Here is a 24,658-nt window from a genome sequence, read left to right as displayed (position 1 = left end):
GGACTGTAGTAGCTTCACAGTCCCCTATATTTTTGAACCATTTTCCCTTTAAAAGCTGTTGGAAATTCTGAAGAAAAATTTCACGTAAGAGAGAGAGAGAATATTATTATTATTATTATTAATAATAATAATAATAATAATAATAATAATAATAACCATCATTTATTATTTATACCCCGCCCATCTGACTGGGTCTCCCCAGCCACTCTGGGCGGCTTCCAACCAAATATCAAAAACAATACAGCGTCAGACATTAAAAACTTCCCTAAACAGGGCCACCTTCAGGTGTCTTTTAATAGTAAAATAGTTGTTTTATTGCCTTGACTATTCCTTACACCTAGTTTCAATCCCACTTCAACCCCAGCCTCAGCAAAACAGGGAATTGTCTTCCCTGCATTTTTTTTTTTAAATATGAAGAGCAAATGTTGATGAATACTCTTAAATTTCCCATCTGCTCAAAGCAGGAAGCTTAGAAGAGTCACAACAAGGACACATCAGGTTGATACTTAAGGGGGAATAAATAAAAACCCAGCCACCATTGAAGAATGTAATTGACCCTGAGCAGCTCAGAGCTTTTTCCTGAGAGGGATGACGTACCCTTGCTTGAAATGAAATGAGTGACGTGGGAAAAATAGCACACAATACCAGAACTGAAAGAGGGAGGAGAAAATATTCAAATAAGGAGTGGGAAAATCCCTGCAGGGGGAAGAATCCAACATGTTTTGCTGTTTCAAAGTTAGGCATACATCATACATGGACCCGTTCCTGCCCTATCATCCTTCATCAAGTTGTGATCAAGCCATTCCTTTGTCTCCATGTCATACTTACTTTTTATATGAATTGTAAATGTCACCCTGTAATTATCGGTTTTGGTTTTAATGGACAGCGTGTGGTTTCCAGCCTGGGTTTCTCTTATTTTTGGAAACTTCTTTGAAACAACATGCCTATACAATAGGGGGAAAGCATCCATTAAAAAACAACAAAAAAACCCAACTTCATGTGAAAGTATAAGGAAGCAGAACAAATTGACAACAAAACCAACACCAAGAAAGCAGGCAAACCAGCAAAACCTGTGGTTGGGACCAGACTAAACCATCATACTAATCATTCTGTGGAGAAAGGCCTTAGCCAAATTGGAAAAGGGCCATGGCTCAATGGTAGAAAGTCTGCTTTGCATGCAGAAGGTCTCAGTTTAAGGCTTCTTCGGAGGTTTATCAAAGTACTTATTGCACCGGGATCCTTTTAAATTCCCCTGGAACTCAAATATGTGATGGCAGTTGTCTCATCACAAGAGAGACCATATGTCTAGATTCAGTAACTATTGCTGAATATTGTAAACTGGACAGGCTGATGTGGCAGCTTCACTCTGAATGTGTGGTTGCAGGTGCCCACCCCACCTGTTGTTTCTGACTTCTAGCAAATAAGTGAAGAGTGCTAAACCACCCTTTTCTAAGAAAGAACCTCTGTCCAGAATGACATAAGTGAACCTCTTTCAGTGGAATCTAAAGTGAGTGGGTGGCATTCAAATAAATTTTACTCAGAATTGAAAATTTTGATAGCGGCTAAGCTACATCCCTTCAGTTCAATGGGTATGCCCCGAGTAAAGCTTAGCTCTTTGTATTTAATTGAGGTGAATTTAATTGGTAGGTTTAAAGATTAAATTTGTGTGTCAAGTAGGGACATATAAGTATATGAGAAAACTGTGCACTCTGTGTAGTTGTGGCTTTTGACCCAGCTATTCCTTCTGCTGAAGAGGCAAGTCACTGCGAATTGCCTCTCCAGTAGTGCGAACAGCTAAGGCAAAAACTACAAGTAAAGCTCCAGCTGCTTGTATAATCTTCCCCCAGATGCTCAGCACTTTTCTGAACCAGAGCAAATAATAGGAAATTCTATCACAATCATCACCCAATGTATCTCTTTGCTTACCTGTTCTCCAAATCCAGAGAGGAATTACAGTTAGTCTGGTTCTCTTTAAAAAACCAAAGACAGGTGATGTTCTCTGAAATATTTACTATTGCTTTAATTTCAACATTTTCAAGCACACCAACTTCGAAATCTGTTGCTGCTTCATAGATATTCTTGCTGCTTTGATAATACAGGGAACACTTGTGGTCTTCTTGGGTCTGTATTGCATGAGATGGAAAGACATATTTTACCACACTGGTCTTTTTTAAGATCTCTGCTTTATTTATTTTATTTAAGGATTTATCCACCACTTTCAAACAAATGTTTCTGAAGCAATGTACACCATCACACGCGCACACTGTATATAATGTATACATAGCAGTCTAGAAACTGATCTTAAAAGCATTTAACATAATGTATACATAGCAGTGGCGTAGCGTGGGGGTGCAGGGGGGGCCGGCCACACCGGGCGCAACATCTGGGGGGGGCGCTCGCACTCGCAGTTCTCTGCCCCTAGGGCAGAGGGGCGCGAATTACTTGCCTTGCCCCGGGTGCTGACAACCCACGCTACGCCACTGATACATAGCAGTCTAGAAACTGATCTTAAAAGCATTTAACTACAGTGGTACCTCGGGTTAAGTACTTAATTCATTCCGGAGGTCCGTAGTTAACCTGAAATTGTTCTTAACTTGAAGCACCACTTTAGCTAATGGGGCCTCCTGCTGCCGCTGCACTGCCGGAACCCCATTTCTGTTCTTATCCTGAAGCAACATTCTTAACCTGAAGCACTATTTCTGGGTTAGCGGAGTGTGTAACCTGAAGTGTATGTAACCTGAAGTGTATGTAACCCGAGGTACCACTATATAATATTTCAAATATAGAAGAGTCACTCTTCAGGGAAAGCCCTATTACAAACATACATTAGGAAAAGAGCCAATTGCTAGGCCTTAGATAAAGTTCATTAAGAAGCTGATTCCACAGAGCTGATTCTTCAGATACTGATGGGCTCATAGATGCTAAGGATCTCTTGGCTGGCTGGCTGGCTGGCTGGCTGGCTGGCTGGCTGGCTGATTGATTGATTGATTGATTGATTGATTTGACATTTCATTCCTAGCTCCTGCACAGAATGCCTCCCTGAGTTTCACCTGCCTAAGTGTAAAGAACAAACACAGGTGAACATTGTTTTCTAATATCATTAGATATTAAGAGCTACCCACCTAAGTGGGTAAGAGCCAACGACAGAGTACACACTTTGCATGCAGGTCGCAGGTTCTGTCCTGGCATTTTCAGTTAAAACTGGGATGGGGAACCTGTGGCCCTCCAGATATTGCTGGACGGCAGCTCCCAATATCCTGGACCATTGGGCCATGTTGACTGGGGCTGATGGGAGTTGGGAATTTAGCAACATATATCCAGATATGTAGACATTACCATGTGTTTTATTCTGTTTTTAGGTTACTGCTGGTCTTACGTAGCTTTGAATATTTAAAATACCTGCTTTGATGTGCCTTTGGTAATTACAATAGTTTTCTTTTATTTTTGTAAACCATGATGAAGTTTTATTAAATGAAATAAAATAATGAAATCTGAAGGGCCAGATTCCTCAATCCTAAATTAGAATAATCTTGTATGTTGTTAACACAGCATACATTTAAAACATATTTAAAGTTCAGCTGGCACCAAAAAACTAGTGAAGCGGGTACCACCTGAGCCTCTCTGGTGAAAGAATCCCACAAACTGCAATCTATCTCCCTTCTGAAGTTGGTGGGATGGAGAGCAAGGTCATTGATGCTGGTCTTCACTGACCACACAGGTTCATATCCTTTTTACCTCATGAGAAGGTGAAGATTCCAATGATCCTGACATTATATTGTTTCGCTTGATTAAAAGGCATGTAATCTCTGGTGCACCCAGGCCCATCACAGCCGTGGATACCAGTGTAAGAATCAGAGCTGAAAGTAAAAAAAGGGAAATGGAGGCCATTGTTACGAGCAGGAACTTGAGGATAATAGTACAAGTACAATACGATCAATAAAAAATGCAGAACCAGCACAAAGCATTCGCCAAAAGCATAAACACAATCCAGCATAAAATTAACAGAAAAAGCAACCTTAAAATAGCAAAGGTACAGCTATTAGTTCTGCTGATCCTGTTGGCCTCCATAAATTAGAGGGCTGATGAATGTCTGGAACAGGGAGCCTCTCCACTTGTCGAGTTCTCAGTATGATTTGGAACCCTGATCTTCCAGGTATCTAAACTGTCCCCTCTTCTAAGGTGAATTGGAACAGTCGCTGCCTTATTCTACCGACTCCCTTGGAAGGTGGTGGGTTCTCCTTCACTGGAGGTTTTAAAACAGAGGTTGGATGGACATCTGCCAGGGATTCTTCAGCCGCAATTCCTGCCTTGAAGGAGGTTGAACCAGATTATCCTTGGGGTCCCTTCCAGCAATTCTACGGTTCTATTAATTTAGGTGCATTTATATCCTGCCATTTTACAATGAGAATCACACACACACACACACCCTTAAATCAACATAAACGATCTTGTTTAAAAAGCTTAAAAGAGTAAAAGGTGGGGAAAGCGTAAAACAATTCAAGTGACGGTATTCTGTAAAGGTTTGCTGCCTGTTCCAATGTAACCTGCAATGGCATTGAGTCACTGGTACAAGATCAATGCAATATGACCTGATTAGTGTTGCGAACCACCCTGTGATATTTGGGTGAAGGGTGGTATACAAATTTAATAAAGGAGGAGGAGGAGGAGGAGAAGGATCGGCTTGAAGGTGGTGTACTGGTTGGACGAGGACCAGGAATACCAGGATTCAACCCTCCCCTCAGTCATGAAACTCATTGGGTGACCTTATGCCAGTCACTACCTCTCTGTCTAACCTACCTCACAGGGTTGGTTTGAGTTAAAGGGGGGGGGAGCATGTACACCACATTGAACTCCTGAGACTGAAAGGAGGTATAGATGTAATAAATAAATAGTTAATGTTTCCCAGAAAATGAAAATAAAGTCGTGACTACTTTGTACTCAGTTTGAGGTACGGTATATTTATTTACCCGCACTACACTTACCTGTGGTTTAAAGCCACATCCTAATCCAAAGGATAAAAATGACACATAAGGAACATGGAAAAGTGAAGTAAAAACAAGGAACTAACCACAGATAAAGTGCTCTGCATTTGGTTTTGACCTACTCAAACGGGCTTACAGTTGTTGTGCTTATTTGAACCTAAAGCATTTTTCTTCTCAGTCCTGCTCAGAGTAGACTGAAATTAATATACATGACTAATATTCCTATACCATTAAAGCATATCAAAGCAATTTACAACTTTAAAAGGATAAAAACTATACAATAAAAGCATTATAAAAATAAAAAGCAAGTTTGCTGTTGTCATCGCCGTTTTAAGAATCAACAAACCCAGTGGCGTAGCGTGGGGGGTGCAGGGGGGGCCGGCTGCACCGGGCGCAACATCTGGGGGTTATGGTTAGGGGGCGCAAATCCACGGGTTAGGGGGCACAAATTACTTGCCTTGCCCTGGGTGCTGACAACCCACGCTACGCCACTGAACAAACCACTGTGGAAGATGCACTCTTAATTGTCTGCACAGGCCTGGCAGAATTTTTTTAAAAAAGTTTTCAGCAGCTGATTAAAAGTTGGCACAGAAAACATTGATTTTGGTCCATTAATGTCACTCTGAGTAGGATTTAGGTGACTACAACCCCAATAAAAGCTCATTCAAACAACCTGGACCGTTTTAAATACTCTGCATTCTTGTCGGCCCTTCTTGAGATAGCTGGGCAAGGCATAAGGACCACAACCAAAGCAACAACACAACAACAAAATAGTAATCTAATATAATGGAATGCTTTAAGAGTCAGCTCAATTGCCGGACCAGCCCTATCATTAGGCTGAGTGAGCCGTCTACCTCAGGCAGTGGATGCTAAGCTATCGTAAGTCCAGTAGCTTGTAGTCCTGGGCTGGAGGTTCAAGAGGCAATGCCTTCCTTTTCCACAGTATTAATGCTTTCCTAGTTGGGCACCTTCAAGCTTTGCTGAGCCCCTGACTCTCAAGCTGGGAAGTACCTTTGCTCTGACCCCCTCAACCTTTCTGAGTGGTGGGTGGAAATTCATTTTTTAAATGAATGCATTCTGCACACAGCCACATCTTGCCCATATCCTCGCCCCCTTTTGTGAAACTCAAAAGTTTGGTTCTGCCTCGCTGTGAAACTCAGCTCCTTCTGTTCTCATTTATTCATGACGATATTCTTCCTTTGCATCTGTTTGGAGCAGCTTTCCACACAACCCCTGCCTGCCTCCGACATCTTCTCCATGCTTTTAGGCGCCTGCTGTTTATAGTCGCCTCCACTTCCCCCGATGGCCCACCCACCCTGAGGCAAATTATGCCAGAAAACACAATGATGCCCATTGACCTCATGGTCGGTGTTGCAAACGCCATTTCCATTGTGCACCAGAGCTATTGGGCAAAGCACAGACTCTGTCTCTTTGGAAATGCCCCTTTAGCTGGCAGAAAGCCAGAGGGCTGGGAAGAGTTGTACACTGGAGGAGTGCAAGTGTGGGTGTATGATTTGTGTGAGGCTGAAGCAGCTAGTGTTGGACCTTAGTAGGAGAGAGTGGACTGATTAAAAGAAGAACGGCTGGGGATTAGGAATAATAAGAACACATAATCCAGAGGGAGGGAGGCAGCACAAACACAGAGGAAGGAAAACACAGAAACAGCTCTGTTTTAGCTCTTCAGCTTCCTTTTCCTATCTGTATTTTTTAATTATGATTTAATTATCTATAAAATGATAACAAGCCACCACTGAAATGAAACAAAAGAATGAAAATTAGATTATTATTTTTTTTTAAAAAAAGAGGATTTTCTTGGGGTGGAGAGGGAGTCCCAAGTAGGGTTGGGAGAGAAATTTGATTCAGTTAGCATATAAAACTGGATTTATCCAATCTACACTTTCTGAATGCTTCAGACTGCGAAGCTGATGCTAATTCTGACCTCTTTGAATCAAGCTGCTTTCACAAAATATGCAAAATATGCAGTTCAACCTATAATCAAACTCGCTTTGCATGGTTTCATCATGGAATTTGCTGCAGACATGAGAAGTGAAACACAGCAATCCTTCAAAATTTGCACTTACGTGAATTTTGCAATGCTATTCTCCAGCCAAACTATGTTTCCAAAAATGCATATATTAGAGGAAAGTATGCATAAAGAGGAACGTAAATGTGTACATTAGTCAAAACCGCATAGATAAATGTGTTTATTAGGTAAAAGTCGCACTAAGTGCTAATGTTCATGAGGATTTTTCGTACACACAAGTTGCTGAGAAATGTGGAGAACCAAATTGGAAATTGGAAAAAAAAATGAGAAATGGAGAGAACCGAAACTGACAGATCCTTCCATCCCTAGACCCAAAACAAAACTACTGGGAAGACAGTATATAAGGCAGGGATGGGAAACCTGTAGTCCTCCAGGTGTTGGACTTCAACTCCCAGCAGCCCCCACAAGCACAATCAATGGTCAGGACTGAGGGGAGTTGCAGTTCAGCAATGCCTCTGGAGGTCTACCAGTTCCCCAAACCCTGGCTTAAGTTCATTGGAAGGCATCTGGTTAGAAATAACAAAACAAAACAAAAGCAGAAATCTTTAAAAAGAGAAGATGAACACGAATCAGGAGAAGAAGTGTGCAGCTGCAAGTGGATAGTATGGAAATGACTGCAGACAAAACAAATAATAGCACTAAGAGAAATGAGATAGAGAGAAGATGACTTGAGGAGATATTTGAGGAGCTTCAGATGGAAAGTGGCGGACCGTAGGGAGAAGGATTACCACTGACAGATAAAGAAAGTAGACAGTAAGGAAGACAAGAAACTAAGAAAGCATGTTGTCAGTTAACACCCAAGAACAGAATGATCAATGGTATTGAAAGATGTCACAGAAAAGGCTACCGGAAAATTGGTTCTGTGATCTACGAATGCACGAAACTATGCCGCATTCCCGGCACTGAGTCTTTGTTTCCAGTATGCAGGCTGCAGGTGTTGTGCTGCCCTGGACAGAAATAAGGGCTCATTTGGCAGAAAGATATATACAGCAACAAGTGCATTTTTCATTTTTGGTACGGCACACAATGATCTTTCAAACCGTGATTGCATGTTGGGGTGGAGTCAAGGAGGCAGTGATAAAGTTGCTATGAAGTTATTCTAGCAGCCAGAGGCAATAATTTTTTTAATAAAAAGGAGGCCCTGCCTAAGGTTATGAAGTGGCTGCAAAGTTTCAAGACTTTGATGCATGCCAGTTTTTAATTCTTCCAGTTGCAGGTCATGGACTTGCTGTTGTCATGTGACCTGCAACTAAGTCATGGTTTGCCTTAGGATTAAGTCCAAACTTGATCTCCAAACTACTAACAATGAGCAGTAGGCAAGGTTTGCTCTTGGCTGACTGCTTTTGATTTGTTTGGGGGAGACAAACCACGAGCCTGGGTTCAGACACAACACTAAGCCAAATCATGGCTTACTTATGGGTAGAGAAGTGGGAGCAAGGGGACGAGTGAAACCCCCATGCCTTTTGCTCTGAGCAACCAAATTCTTGCTCGTTTATTCTTAGTCATGGCTTGGCTTAGCATTCTGTGCAAAATGGGCAGCAGGATACACTGAGGAATAGAATCTTGCAAGGGCAAACAGGTGTTTATTGTTGCCTCGACAACAGACTGAGAGATTGTCAATTGGCCATAGCTCCTGATCTAATCATATTTCCTATCTTATCTTAACTGTCTACTCTGAATGTGGAATAGTGCTGAACATAGCAGTGTTCAATCCCTAAATAAATAAATCTAGGTCAAAGGTTATTCTGAAATTGTTAAGTAAGGTACCTGATGGTGATGTTCAAGGAAAAATTACATATTGGTTGTTTGATTCTGACAAATTCCCGACAGAGTTAAGAGATTTGCAGTGGCAACCCAAAAACTGAGGAGAAACTAATGTTGAGGCTAATGTGGTAAATTGCAATGATTTAACACAAAAACCTGGATGCTTTTAAATGTATTAGCCCTCTTAACCATTTGTATTTTAATATATATCTATTGTTTTGTTCTTTTTTAACCTTTCATAGATTGTATTTATGAGAGAGAGAGAGAGAGAGAGAGAGAGAGAGAGAGAGAGAGAGAGAGAGATAGATATTCTGGTATACACTGTTCTTCAATATCGTATCAATGTATATTATGCTATTATATTATATTATATTATATTATATTATATTATATTAGTGGTTGATATAACTATGATGGTTAAAATAACCACAACAAACAGAATAATGGTGCAATAGACCTCAAATGTAACATGCTAACGCAGAAAAAGAAGCAGGACATAAATAGTTTAAAATCAAACACACAATCTAAGCAGCACAAGTTGCAAGCTTGAGTTATGAATATGGGAAATGGAAAAACCAGTTTAAGCCCTCTATGCACAGCAAGCCCAATACTTTTGTATATATTATGTGCTAAATTCAATCTGAAGTCTAGACTAAGCAAGCATGGCATTGTAATCATGGAGTGCTTCAGACTGGCGAGCTGATGCAATCCCCATGCTAATTCTGACCTCTTTGAATCAAGACGCTTTCACAAAATATGCAAAATATGCTGTTCAACCCATAATCAAACTCGCTTTGCATGGTTTCATCATGGAATTTGCTGGAGACATGACAGTCTGAAGCCTTTGATCATCTCCGCTGAACTTAATGTAGCTCTCCAGGTCGGCATCAGCTACACTGTTCTGTTACTTCCTCAAATGCAAATGAAACATTGGAATCCAGATCCAGTTTTCTAATGAAAGGGTAGAATTTCAACAAAAGCTATCTCATGCTTCCAGAAGGACTTCATGTACAGCATAAAGACTTCTTATTTTTAACCTTCAGTGGCGTTATGCAAGCTTCGTAGGCTCAATCCACTGTGAAGTTCGCACGCACATAAATGGGAGCACAGTACTGCTCTTGAGTATTCATTCACTTCAATGGGACTTGTGCAGCAGAACTTTCCACTAGTACTGCACCTTTCATTTGTTTGTTACAAAAATGCATTGAAATACAGTGTCAACTAGCCCTGAACTTTCAAGACACAAACAAAAACTGGTTGCAGACTCGATCTGGACACCAAGCTCCAGATTGAGATAAGAAAATTACCATTCCCTCCTCTTTTTAAAATATATTTTAAAAAACAGTTCATTGTGCATATGAGCACCTCGTAATGCTTGCTTACAAAAGACAAATACCAGCACAATTCTCTGAGAAACAATAGGTGGCAATTTGTAGATAAGGTCCAAAACAGTCTACAGTGGTGCCTCGCAAGACGAAATTAATTCGTTCCGCAAGTCTCTTCGTCTTGCGGTTTTTTCGTCTTGCGATGCACGGTTTCCCATAGGAATGCATTGAAAATCAATTAATGCGTTCCTAGGGAAACCGCCTTCAGACCAGGTCCGGGGACAGTCTGTCCCCGGACCTCTTCTGAAGGCTGGGGGGGGGGACAAGGGCTTTTCTTCCCACCCCCAGCATTTTAAAAAACCCTGGGACAGCGGAGGACTTCTCCGCTGTGCGGGGCTATCTTAAAATGCTGGCGGGCGGCATTTTAAAATCGCCCCGGACAGCGGAGGACTTCTCCGCTGTCCGGGGCGATTTAAAAGCCCCTGGGAAGGCAGGCAGGGGGGACAAAGACTTTCGCCCCCTGCCCGCCTTCAGAAGGTGTCCCCGCCCCCCCGCCCCACTTCGGAACAGCTTTCCGAAGTGGGGCGGATGGGACAGGTGTCCCCGCCCCCCCGCCCCACTTCGGAAAGCTGTTCCGAAGTGGGGCGGCGGCGGCAGGTGTCCCCGCCCCCCCGCCCCACTTCGGAACAGCTTTCCGAAGTGGGGCGGCGGCGGCAGGTGTCCCCGCCCCCCCCCGCCCCACTTCGGAACAGCTTTCCGAAGTGGGGCGGATGGGACAGGTGTCCCCACCCCCCCGCCCCACTTCGGAAAGCTGTTCCGAAGTGGGGCGGCGGCGGCAGGTGTCCCCGCCCCCCCGCCCCACTTCGGAACAGCTTTCCGAAGTGGGGCGGCGGCGGCAGGTGTCCCCGTCCCCCGCCCCACTTCGGAAAGCTGTTCCGAAGTGGGGCGGCGGCGGCAGGTGTCCCCGCCCCCACGCCCCACTTCTGAAAGCTGTTCCGAAGTGGGGCGGCGGCGGCAGGTGTCCCCGCCCCCCCGCCCCACTTCGGAACAGCGTTCCGAAGTGGGGCGGCTGGGGCAGGTGTTCCCCCGAGCGCTTCTAAAGGCGGGCGGCGGTGAGGGAATCCCTTGGACCCCCGCCGGACTTCAAAAGTGCTTCGGGAAGTCCCGCGGGGGGCCAAGGGATTCCCTCCCAGCCGCCCGCATTTAAAAGCACTCTGGGCAAAGCAGCGAAGTGCACTGCTTTGCCCAGAGTGCTTTTAAAAGCGGGCGGCTGGGAAGGAATCCCTTGGCCCCCCGCCGGACTTAAAAAGAGCTTCGGGAAGTCCCGCGGGGGGCCAAGGGATTCCCTCCCAGCCGCCCGCATTTAAAAGCACTCTGGGCAAAGCAGCGAAGTGCGCTGCTTTGCCCAGAGTGCTTTTAAAAGCGGGCGGCTGGGAAGGAATCCCTTGGCCCCCCGCCGGACTTAAAAAGAGCTTCGGGAAGTCCCGCGGGGGGCCAAGGGATTCCCTCCCAGCCGCCCGCATTTAAAAGCACTCTGGGCAAAGCAGCGAAGTGCGCTGCTTTGCCCAGAGTGCTTTTAAAAGCGGGCGGCTGGGAAGGAATCCCTTGGCCCCCCGCCGGACTTAAAAAGAGCTTCGGGAAGTCCCGCGGGGGGCCAAGGGATTCCCTCCCAGCCGCCCGCATTTAAAAGCACTCTGGGCAAAGCAGCGAAGTGCGCTGCTTTGCCCAGAGTGCTTTTAAAAGCGGGCGGCTGGGAAGGAATCCCTTGGCCCCCCGCCGGACTTAAAAAGAGCTTCGGGAAGTCCCGCGGGGGGCCAAGGGATTCCCTCCCAGCCGCCCGCATTTAAAAGCACTCCGGGGAAAGCAGCGAAGTGCGCTGCTTTCCCCGAGCGCTTCTAAATGCGCTGCGCTTCCCCGCTGTCCCAGAGATTTCCCTATGGGCTTTCGTCTTGCGAAGCAAGCCCATAGGGAAATTCGTTTTGCGAAGCGCCTCCAAAACGGAAAACCCTTTCGTCTAGCGGGTTTTCCGTCTTGCGAGGCGTTCGTCTTGCGGGGCACCACTGTATTTTCAATATAGACTGGTATTTAATACAGGGGTGCTAACTGAAATATACTAACTGAAATAATTCTCAATAACCTGCTCAAATTTTAGATTTCCTTGTCACAATACTTCTAATTTATATTCTTCCCCTATAATTTTATTCTTAGCATTCCAGTTACAAGCACTGCTGGATATAGACACCTCATCTGTGTGTAAGAGAAGAGATAACAGCATTAAATCTGGTAGATCGACACATTTATTTTATTTATATTCCATCTCTTGTCTTTCAAGAAGCTCTGGGTTGTATACTTCATATTGCCAGCTGGGTCTGCTTCACTTCAGCAAAAATGCCATAGTTACATTTTTGAAGTATTTCTATCCTATTTTTTCAAATGCCTTAACAAGACTTATAAAAATAAACACTAACAATTATTATTACTTTTTATTAAATTTGTATACTGCCTTTCATCTGTAGATCTCATAGCATAAAAATGCAAGATAAAAGCATAAAATACATAATAAAAAACAAGAGAAAAACAAAACCAATAACACCCTCCCCTCCCACACATTTAAAAGAGGATAGGATATTTGGTGTAGTTTTTCTTAAAGTAGCCTGCAAAATTAAATTGAAGTAAAGCAAAATCTGAAAATGTTCAACTATGTGTGTGTGTGTTTAATAAAAAGGTCAGATTTTAATTCTGAAATCTTTGCAAATGTTGATTGTTAAGTATAAGATCTAATTTTAAATTAATATCCTCTACGTTATAAGGCATATGATTTGGTCTTAGTCACCAACAAGCATCCCTGGCTTAGTCACCACTTCTCCAATACATCACCAGAAGAAAGAATCAACTAGGGCTGTATGGCTCCCACCCATACTGACTGATGCCTGCCTCTCTTTCCTGTCCAAGCCCTCCACCCCACCCCATCAACAACTCCAGATAGCTCCGGATGGCCTTACCCATGGCCTTACTCCACCCATCTTAGGTAAAGCCTTTGTTGTTGTTGTTTAGTCGTTTAATCGTGTCCGACTCTTCGTGACCCCATGGACCAGAGAACGCCAGGCACTCCTGTCTTCTACTGCCTCCCACAGTTTGGTCAAACTCATGCTGGTAGCTTCGAGAACACTGTCAAACCATCTCATCCTCTGTTGTCCCCTTCTCCTTGTGCCCTCTATCTTTCCCAACATCAGGGTCTTTTCTAGGGAGTCTTCTCTTCTCATGAGGTGGCCAGAGTATTGGAGCCTCAGCTTCATGATCTGTCCTTCCAGTGAACACTCAGGGCTGATTTCCTTAAGAATGGATGCGTTTGATCTTCTCGCAGTCCATGGGACTCTCAAGAGTCTCCTCCAGCACCATAATTCAAAAGCATCAATTCTTCGGCGATCAGCCTTCTTTATGGTCCAGCTCTCACTTCCATACATCACTACTGGGAAAACCATAGCTTTAACTATACAGACCTTTGTCGGCAAGGCGATGTCTCTGCTTTTTAGGATGCTGTCTAGGTTTGAGGTAAAGCCTTAGATCCCCCCAAATCAGCCCAATGCAGCTCGGGCTCTTGCCAAATCTGATGCACAGCCCTAGAAGCTGCCTCTACAGAATGGAACTACACCTCCTGCCTTTATTGTTTGAAGAGGGTGTCCTTCTCTATCTATTGATCAATTCTCCCCAGAGATGGGGGCACATTACAAGTGCCTTATGATATAGTAGCAGGTTTGTCTAGAAGTGCCTAGGCTTGCACCCTGGGGAGGTCACTTTGGTCCTGCTAACCAAATGCCAACAACAATTTCACCAGTAAAATACTTAATCTCAGTAAGTGCAGATGCACTAAAGCAGGAATGGGAAACTGAATCCAGGTAGCAGGCTGGATCCTAATCTCTCCCACCCCCATGGGCCAAGCTTGGCAGGTGCGCAGAGCTGCTCATCTGTCAATCACCTGATATCAAAATGGTGTCAGGTAATCCATTTCCCCAGGCAGATTGTGAGTACCAACAATGAGATGATACACAGTGTTTGCAAACCCTCTTTCGGCACATTACCTGCCCTACATTTGCCATCCTATATGACATCAGGTGGATGGCAGGTTGACGTGGCTTGGCTGAAGTGGCCTCATGGGTCAAAGAGGGAGATCTGATGGACCTAAATAGGCCCACAGGCTGAAGGTTCCCCACCACTGCACTAAAGTGGAAAAGGAATTGTTTGTCCCATAAAATATTGAAATATTAACCAACATGGGTATAAGCAATGGTGTCTTGGTACCCCTGCACAGTGCTTCAAGGATATTAGGTCACTATCCTAGCCAATGATGTTGTGCCATAGCCTACAATACACTACCAGCCAGGAAAGTGTGTAGGCGGCGGCAGGACACACACACAATGGAGAAATGAAAATGCAACTCTAATAAGGTTCCAACAACAACTGAAGAAATGATACTGTTTGTGTCATTTTAGTCACCTACGGACTTCCCCTTTGAAAGGAAAGAATCATTTCTGACCTACGACTGACTTGTCCTTCCCATACGTCAAGCTAGAACATTCAAGATGACAACGTAAGAATGGGATGGGACAGAAGCACCTGATTGTTGGACGAGGAGTCCATATCTTCCAACGTTCTGTCTTACAGTGTAATCCTAATCATGTATACTTGGAAGTAAATCCTATTGAATTCAACAGAGTTTAAAGGTAAAGGTAAAGGTAAAGGTACCCCTGCCCATTCGGGCCAGTCTTGCCAGACTCCAGGGTTGTGCGCTCAACTCACTCTATAGGCCGGGAGCCAGCGCTGTTCGCAGACACTTCCAGGTCACGTGGCCAGTGTGACAAAGCTGCATCTGGCGAGCCAGCGCAGCACACGGAACGCCGTTTACCTTCCCGCTGGTAAGCGGTCCCTATTTATCTACTTGCACCCGGAGGCGCTTTCAAACTGCTAGGTTGGCAGGCGCTGGGACCGAACGACGGGAGCGCACCCCGCCGCGGGGATTCGAACCGCCGACCATGCAATCGGCAAGTCCTAGGCGCTGAGGTTTTACCCACAGCGCCACCCATGTCCCTTCAACAGAGTTTACGCCTCCATAAACTGGATTGCAGCTTTTGAAAAACAACACAGTTTTCTTTTTTCTTTTCTTTTTTTCCAAATCCTTTATTATTTTATTCACATAATATACATTCTTTACAACAAACAACTCCGAAATAAACAGACAACTCCAAAATAAAATCATATGAAACAAAACCATAAGTCTCATGTTTTCATTTACACTGATCTCCTCTCCGATACCTTTACTTGATATTTCTTGCTGCTTTCTGCTTTCTTTATAGAATTTTTATGAAAATATAAATCTCTTAAATCCTATCCCAATCTTTAACAATTTCAATTAATCCCTTCACCTCCCTCCCCCACCCATGTGCAATCTTCTTTATCTGCTATTATTTTTGTTATTGCTGCACTATTCACTTTATTTGTTATTCCATCCTTAATATATTATTATCCTATCTCCTTGCGCCTTTTAAACTTTTGCATATTAATTTTTAATCTCCAGTACCGACTTTTGAAAAACAACACAGTTTTCAACTGGCAAGTCTCCTTGCAGTGCAATGCTAACCAAATCAGAATGAATTCGGCAAGGCTTACTTCCATGCAAATGGGATTCAGGTTGAAGCTTTAGTATGGGAGTGAAGGCTAAATAAGAGCAATGAGCCACCGCCACCTCCCAACTTTCTGACAGCATTCTCACAGAACAGAAGGGTGGGTGGGGCATTAGGAGAGTAGAGACCTACCACAACCTCCGGCTCCCAACTTTGCAAAAGCCATTTGCAACTGATGAGGAGGGCTGTATCCCAGAGTGAGCTCCCCCATGGACCACTTAGACAAGTGAGCGTGGCCAGCTACATCACCTGACACCACCATGCCGCCAGATGAGTATTTTTTCCTTTGCAGCCTAGCCTGAACTGTCAAATAAAAAATGTTGGTTTTGAACCCTGCCTTAAGAGGAGCTCAGTGGGGCTTGACGTCACCACTGCACGGACCAGCTGATTGGCAGTCTTGCCCATGGAAGCACACTTGTAATTTTATGCATCTGTTTCTTAAAACCTTCCTGCTGAAGGGCAATTCAAATTCAAAACACGCTGGGAATCTTGGCTTGAACAAATGAATATTTATACATTCACTATCATAATTTTGTGCAGCATGGGGATTCCCTGTGGTTGTACCCTCTCCAGAGATGCACATGCGCCACAGACTGCTTGCTATATATAAGCATCTCCAGGTGCAGAAATGACAGGCCAAAGATCACAAAGATAAAAAGTGGGTATTCACATATGAGGAAGTAATTAATTATTGCTTGGGCACTCAGAGGCAGAGTCATGGGTCCATCCTCACCATCTCTGCTGAGACACGTTATTTTCTGTGTGCACAAGGTTCCACATCAGGCTGCATGCACAACACTGCGAAATCAGTGGATCTGCCCCTTTCTTCTGCAAAGGCTGTTAGCTACGATGGGTATATTCTACTCCAGTGCTGGAGGCAGTATTCTTCTGACTAAATGCCAATAGCTGGGGACCACAAGCAGCTCCTGCTTTCAGGCTTCCCAAGGCAACTGGTTGGCCACTGTGAAAATAGGATGCTGGAGTAGATGGGCCTGATCCAGCACACTCTTCTTACAGCGCCAAAGAAGCTTTGCTCATGTGTAACAGGAGTTATGCATGTATTTAATATTTTTTTAAAAAAAGCATTTGCTAATACTGCAAATATAGTCTTGGTTTGTAGGACCCACTTCATTTGTTGACTCTATGCTGCTCTGTTGTAAATAAATATTGTAAATAAATGAATAGTGCAGAATTCAGCAGCCAGGTTGCTCACCGGAGCAAGGCGGTTTGAGCATATTACAGCGATCCTGGTCCAACTGCACTGGCTACCAATTAGTTTCCAGGCCCAATTCAAAGTGCTGGTTTTGACCTATAAAGCCTTAAATGGCTCAGGACCACAATACCTCAAGGACCGCCTCTTCCCATATGAACCTACCCAGACCCTGAGATCATCTTCCGAGGCCCTCCTTCATGTGCCACCTCCTTGAGAGGTCCAGAGAGTGGCAACATGAGAACGGGCCTTCTCTGCAGTGGCTCCCTGTCTGTGGAATGCTCTCCCCATGGAAGTTCGCCTGGCACCTTCATTATACAGCTTTAGGCGCCAGGCAGAAACGTTCCTTTTTAACCAGGCCTTTGGTTGATCTTATTAACATCCAACACCCTTTTAGAATGTGGTTCTTTTTTGGGGTGGGGTTATTGGGTTATTGGTTTTGGTTTGATTTTATACATTGTGGTCTTGTTTGTGAACCGCCCTGAAACCTCCAGGTATAGGGCGGTGTATAAATTGAATGAATGAACAAATAATAGAATAAAAAAGATGTGTTATAGTCATAACCAGTTTCTAAATATTGACCATGAAATTCCTAACCTAGTCAAGTATTTGAGTAGCAACGGTTTAAAAAGAAATTTAACACTCAAAATACATTCCATCCATTACAGCTCCAAAAGACCTATCACCCTAAACAAGGCTACTTTGCTTTCCTTCCAACAACATTGCCACCTTTATATTAAACTACTTATAATAACACCCAGTAGAGACAGACATGCTAATCCTATCTTTTAAAGAGATATACAGTCATACCTCGTGTAGCGTTTGCTTCAGATTGAGCGTTTTCAGGTTGCGTCCCGCAGCAACCCGGAAGTACCGGAAAGGGTTACTTCCGGGTTTCACTGCTCGCGCATGCGCAGATGCTCAAAATGACATCACGTGCATGCGCAGAAGCGGCAAATCGCGACCCATGCATGCACTGACGCGCAGACACGGGTTGTGTTCTGCTCATGTTGCGAACGGTGCTCCGGAACGGATCCCGTTCGCAACCAGAGGTACCACTGTATTACGGATATTACATCAAACGTTCCATTATTGCAATATACCTACACAACATACCGTATTTTTTGCTCTATAAGACTCACTTTCCCCCCCCTAAAAAGTAAGGGGAAATGTGTGTGCGTCTTATGGAGCGAATGCAGGCTGTGCAGCTATCCCAGAAGCCAGAACAGCAAGAGGGATTGCTGCTTTCACTGCGTAGCGATCCCTCTTGCTGTTCTGGCTTCTGAGATTCAGAATATTTTTTTTCTTGTTTTCCTCCTCCAAAAACTAGGTGCGTCTTGTGGTCTGGTGCATATTATAGAGCAAAAAATACGGTATACTACTACCCTTTTAGAATTACACAAGACCTACATCCTTAATATAAATACCATACAACATGGTGGGTGTGCATTTATCAACGGATCCATGTTATATCGCACTGGGAACGGAAATCCCCGTACTGTATCAAGGAATTATCTCTGTACTGTACCAGGTTAATCTCAGTGGGAATTATCTTCATAGAACCATGTTGTTTGTTTTGCAAAAGTGTGTGTGTTGGTGGTGTTAATAGTCAGGATCCAACTTGTCTCTGCCTCTGGATGTTTTCTAATTTAGCACAGTTGGCAGCTCTTCAATGCCTAAACATGCTCAGGTATGCTTTTGAGAGTGCAATCATTCTGCTGAATGGGACAGGCAAATTCATGAAGCCAGATGTTGAGTTAAAAGGAAAAATAATTATCAACTCAGTCTCAGACATTTCAGTGACAATAACAAGTTATATCTTAAATGAATCTTGTCTTGTTGACCTACATGGGCGGCTCCCATTTTCCCTGTCCATCACACTGAATGTTGCCACCAGTTAGGGAAAGATCTCACTGTGTTGGCCAAGTGAGTATGCATCCACATTCACAGCACACCCACTCACACACCCATGTACATGTGAGAGTACAACACGGTAGTAACCAACGTTTGCATTTGATGCTTAGAGCACATGTGCACACAAGACAACAGCTCATTATACCGCAATAACTGCAAAACCTGCTTGGTTTTATTGCTGTCTGGCTTTGAAACCTGCAACTCTGACAACATGCCAAGAAGGTGATACTTTTTTATGAAGACTCTTAAGATTGGTAAGCCGAACAGCTGCTGGGCCTGTTTTGTTACTCTTGAGCACCTATATTTCAGTAGCACCAGTGTGCTAGATGATGTACAGCAAGGGTGCGCAGAAGCGAGATAATGAGTGATTTGCAGGAAATCGGCAAATGTTTATAATTCGGGCACTGTAACAATTGCAATGACCAAAAAGTTTCCCCTTCCCCAAATTAAGGCGGCATACACACCATACAGTCAAACCACACGACATCCTTTAAAGACTCCTGGGAACCATGGTTGGTTAAGGGTGCTGGGTAAGCTACAGTTCCCAGAATTTTGCAAGGGGGAGAGAAGCCATGTGCTTTAAATGTACAGTGTGTACAGAATTTGCTTTATCAAATAAAAGTGGTTTGGGGGCTGGGGAAGGCAGATGTTGATTTATGTGTGAAAGGGCTTTTGTGCATACTGATAATAAATGGTCTGAGCATTTGCTCAGAAGCACCCTATTCCTTAATTCTTAGCTTATGTCCACCCACCTGAGTCACTGTTTGGCACCTGGCTCCAGTTGGTGGATGGCAACTTTCTAGCAAAGCAGACAAATGAAGGAGGTGCCATAGGCTATGTGCAGAACATAGCAATGAGCTCTTTCTCTGCGAATTTGGAAACAAAGACCCAAAGAGAGGAGAGAAACTGCATTGAGGAAAAATGAAGGGGCCGTTGCTCCAGGCATAGAGAGAGCAGCCTACCAGAGGAAGACTGAAGTTCTGCATTGCATAAAGAGAGCTCAGAGCTCAGCTTGCAAGATCACCCCAAACTTTGCACATGAACCAAGTACATGCCAGGAAATTGATTGCTGGCTCAGTTGCACATCAGGCAGGTGGTCTGCCTTTTAAGAGAGTGATGGAGAGCCGGTGGTCCTCCAGATATTGTTGGACTCCAAGTCCCATCAGTCCCCAGCCACGATGGTCAAGGGTTAGGGTTGGTGGAAGTTGAAGTCCCACAGTATCTGTAGGGTCACAGGTCCCCCATCCAGCCCTATTTTTATAGATATCATGGGTGATTGTCTACTCATTTTACTCAAAGTAAAGCCATCAAAACTAATGAACATGACTAAGCTAGGTCCATTAATTCCAATGGGTATAGTCTGAGTAAAAGTGAGTTGAAGACTGCCCCTCTAAAAACAACACAAGAGTGTTTCTGCCCCTATCCATTCATTTATCTCTTCTTAATTTTTAAAAAGGGGAATGTTAGTGCAAAACTGCTCCAGGGAGTTGACAGGCTTTCCTGATATTATCATGCGAGGCCAGCCAGCCAGCAGCACCATGCACAACCAATGTCTGCTTTAAACTTGCAAAAGTAGTTTGATCTTGGAGAGCGTTAGGGAGATTTGAACTGATAGCAAACTCTCTGGAAAGCACTTTGTGTATTTTCTCCTGAAGGTTAAGGCTGCAGCGATATGCACATTTAATGGGAAGGAAGCACCATTGTATTCTATGAGATTTACTTCCAGGGAAGTATACACAGATCTGTGTTGAATTTTGATTTAGAACATACAATAAGAGGAGCAAAGACCTCAGTGAAATTATGTTCTAGCTGCACTAATTTTGTTGGGTTCTTAAGTTTGGATGAGATTTTGGTTTGTACTACGTGCAAAAGAGATGTCGACCACAGTTCCAAGCATACATGGATAGGAATATTGTACACTGTACTCCATGAAACTTTCTCAGTAAAAATACTTTGGGCTGCATTGTGCAAGGAAGCATCAATCAAACCTCAACACTTTTACCAGAGTTCAGCATATGGGACCTTGTGCAAATGTCCTGTCATGAATGAACCAAGCAAACTGAGAGTCCCAAGCCCAGTCCTAAGACAGGCTATGGTAAATCAGAAGATAAGAGCATAACAGCAGATGTTCCAGCTGCTAAGCCCGTAAGAAATCATATATGTGTCAGCCCTGCAGGCAAGTGCATTGGAGAAATGTTGGAGAGAATGGGATGGCTAAACTAGGAGACCGGAGATTGACTGCTTTCTCCCTTGTAACAAAAGACATGTGATATTTTAACTCTGCACTAGAGTTCCACTGGAGTCCACTGGAATTTCACACGAGTTTTTCCCCAAACAGTAATAAGGTTAATAGCAATACACATTAAGTCTTACATCATCCTTCAACAACTGTGTACACACCACACATTTAAAACACATTTCCTGCCCCTTCAAGGAATCATGGAAATTGTAGTTTACCCCTCACAATTCCCGGCACCCTTAACAAACTATAGTTCTTAGGTTTCTTTGGGGTAAAGGGTAAAAGTAAAGGTACACCTGACCGTTAGGTCCAGTTGCGGATGACTCTGCAGTTGCAGCGCTCATCTCACTCTATAGGCCGAGGGAGCCGGCGTTTGTCCACAGACAGCTTCTGGGTCATGTGGCCAGCATGACTAAGCCGCTTCTGGTGTACACAGAAACGCCATTTACCTTCCCGCTGGAGCGGTACCTATTTATCTACTTGCACTTTGACGTGCTTTTGAACTGCTAGGTGGGCAGGAGCAGGGACTGAACAATGGGAGTTCACCCCGTCTCGGGGATTCGAACCGCTGACCTTCTGATCGGCAAGCCCTAGGCTCAGTGGTTTAGACCACAGCGCCACCTGCGCCCCTTCTCCTTTGGGGTAAGTCATGTGTTTTAAATGTATGGTGTGGATCTGACCTTTATGGTGGCAGATTGCATGTGGAACTCCATGCCGTAAGAAGTCTGATTACCTCCCACTTCCAATGAATTCAAATTGTAATACAATTAAAGTCAATAAAAGAAATAAAGGAGTAAAAAATACATTTGAGAATCACTATGAATATTTAATGTGGACATGCCATGGACCACCTGAATGAAGCTGAGGGACCACAGTTTGGGAAGCACTGCCGTAGACTGAAAAATCATGTTTTGATAATGCTCCAAGGCTTGGTTTGGGAACCTGTGTCCCTCTTGATGTTGATGGACTACAACGCCCATCCTCCACAATTATTGGTCATGCTGGCTAGGGTTGATGGAAGCTGGAGTCCAACAACATCGGGAGGGCCATAGTTCCCTCATCCTTGATCTAAGGCTTGCAGCTTCATGAACATGCACTGTTTGCATCACTTGACAACGCAGCCCAAATCTAATCTGAGAGCAGAGGTGTATGACCAGCTTGCCTGCACTGAGTGCTGCAGAGGGCACCACAACAAGTACTCAGAATGGACTAGAAGAAGCGCTGGATTTCGGCATTGCTGCTGAAATTTGAAAGTCCCAAGTTAACCACTGCTAATAATGAATCACCACTTCCATTTTTCCTTACGAAAACATTGGTCCCATTGCCTTTTGACAGTTTCCACTGCAACTGTGCCAAGAGAAGTTTTTCTAGTGGAAGTCATTGCATTACCTCTTTCATAAGCAATCAGTAGCTTTTAAGCATCCATTATGTTGGCAAAACCTTTCTCTCTAGTTAGGGAAAACTGAGAGAAGAGAAAGGTATAGGGGCAGCAAGGAGAATGGAAGGGAAAGAGGAAAGGTGAGGAGGACAAGGAGACAGGAGGGAAAGGAAGTAGAAAAAGAGGGAATGGGGGAAAGAAGAGTTCAGAGAGGGAAGGAATGAATGCAACAGGTGGGAAAAGAGAGAGGGAACATCTGGATGAGAAGAAGAAAGGAGAAAATGGCATGATTTCAGCTAGAATCCAAAGCAAACAGGAGGCCAGAGCATTCATCCTGGTTCCACTGAAGTCAGTGGTTATGCTTACCAAGCAGCTGAAGTTGGCTTCTGCTGGCCCAGGTGCCTGCCTGATGCATGCTCATAGCTGTGGTGTGCTTCTGTTAGAGCTCAGGGTCTGAAACTGCAGCCTGTGTAGCGTAAACCACTTCTTCAAAAAAAGCGGCGGGGGTGGGGAAGCATGAACCTGAAATAGCTTCTTTTTTTTTCCAGGAAGAACCCTGAAGAGGCCTCCTCATAGCTATTATAATAACTAAATATGATAGGTATGATACTCCCATAATTGTCAGGTATCTAAGCAGAGCTTTTATATTCACACGTCACTGAATTATCAGAATGAGGCAAACTTTTAATAAAAGTGAGGCTTTAGATAGCTCATGGCAACATCAGCGTTTGTAATCATCACCATGTACTGAAGGATTCTGTCCGCAGATAAATTTGGGCTCAAGTCCAAAACCCCATTTAAATCAGGACCCTTGAACTGAAACTAACTTTCTCTCATTGACCAAGCACATTTAAATCCAGATATCCTAGTTTAATTGGATGCTGGACAAGGCTGTAAGAGACGAGTGGAGAACTTCCACAAATTGCTGGACTAAAACATTATCTGACTATTCACCATGTTGGCTGAAGCTGATGGCGTCCAACGAAAGAGGGGGCCCTCTTGGTAGTTCCACCTTCCTCAGAAGTTTGAGGAATCATGGGCCTGGAGAGGGCATTCTCTGTAACAGCACCTAAGTTGATGCATTTGGCTTCTTCACTATACAGCTGCCAGGAAATGCAGAAGACACACCTCTTTACCTTGGACTTTGATTCCTGAGACATGTTTTTTCGGGGTCCACCATATACCTGTTATAGCAATCAGTTTTAACTGCTTTGAATTTTAAATTGTTGTAACCCTCCTTAGTACCTGCTGGTGAAGCGCAAGTAATAAATTTAACCACAACATATAGAGAGTAACAGGTCCTTCTTCCCGTAAGGTGTCAGTCGTCAAGTGCTTAGGATGGATTTATTTTACACACCCCAAATCAGCAGTTTTGCTATCTCCATACCACAGATCTGTTAACACAGGAACACACTACAGACAGACACACACACACATATATAAAAGGGTTGCTTACAGCTGCTTCTCATTGATGTGGTATATCTACGTATGCTTCCAGAAATTGCTCATTGACACTTGTGGTTGTATGAGTTATTGTGGATAACTCACAAAGTATTCTGATAAGGGAAATGAAAGTGTGAATCCACTTGAGATGTCATTAATTTCTACAGCCCTATTCTGGAGGGGAAATAGTTTGAGGACCACAACCTTTGACTGCGCTTATCTGCTGAGCAGAAGTCGATAGGGAAAGGCATTTAACATCAAACCAAAGTAGGTTTCTCATCTTCTTCTTTTTGACGCGAACCATATTTCCACTGAACATGATGCTTGAGTGGAAGTAGCACGCCACTCTGTGGTATGCGTGGATAGGTTTTGGTTTGCAGAAATATTTTTGCTGCGAAAATTTGTAGCCCGTCTAGCACATGAACTTCTCTTTTGACAGAATTTCTCCTTGCTAGGAATTGAAGGCCAAATTAGGCAAAGTAATTTGCCACATTGTAAGCAATTCTCTGAATGGCTTTTACAAAGTAAACGAGCATGTCCTACAACAACATGTTGAGGCGTGGAGTGCTCCTATTTGCTGTTCAGTCAGTCAGTCATGTCTTCCTCTAGGGATACTCCATACCATTCGCCCACCCACCTGATTTGTCCTCCGTCCCCAGAGTCACACAGCATTCCAGGTCA

General features: G+C 44.0%; 1 protein-coding gene across 3 annotated transcripts in view; it reads right to left on the bottom strand.

Moving 5' to 3' along the window:
- The window catches only part of FLT3 (fms related receptor tyrosine kinase 3), a 56,538-nt gene extending 33,568 nt beyond the window's left edge, over nucleotides 1-22,970 (bottom strand). For 2 of the 3 annotated variants that reach the window (XM_081197903.1, XM_081197902.1), the window contains exons 1-4: nucleotides 22,901-22,970; nucleotides 3,736-3,857; nucleotides 1,927-2,123; nucleotides 829-944 (exon numbers count right to left, since the gene is read on the bottom strand). In XM_081197903.1, the coding sequence (XP_081054029.1) occupies nucleotides 829-944; nucleotides 1,927-2,123; nucleotides 3,736-3,857; nucleotides 22,901-22,955 (490 nt within the window). In that variant the 5' untranslated portion in view covers nucleotides 22,956-22,970. Of the gene's footprint in view, nucleotides 1-828; nucleotides 945-1,926; nucleotides 2,124-3,735; nucleotides 3,858-17,813; nucleotides 17,972-22,900 lie in introns of those variants that run through there. The other variant, XM_081197904.1, reaches the window with a different exon arrangement.
- Nucleotides 22,971-24,658: the final 1,688 nt, after the last annotated feature.

Source organism: Podarcis bocagei (assembly GCF_964188305.1).
Source record: "Podarcis bocagei genome assembly, chromosome: 6".
Lineage (NCBI taxonomy): Eukaryota > Metazoa > Chordata > Lepidosauria > Squamata > Lacertidae > Podarcis > Podarcis bocagei.
This window is presented reverse-complemented; position numbering and strand designations above follow the sequence as displayed.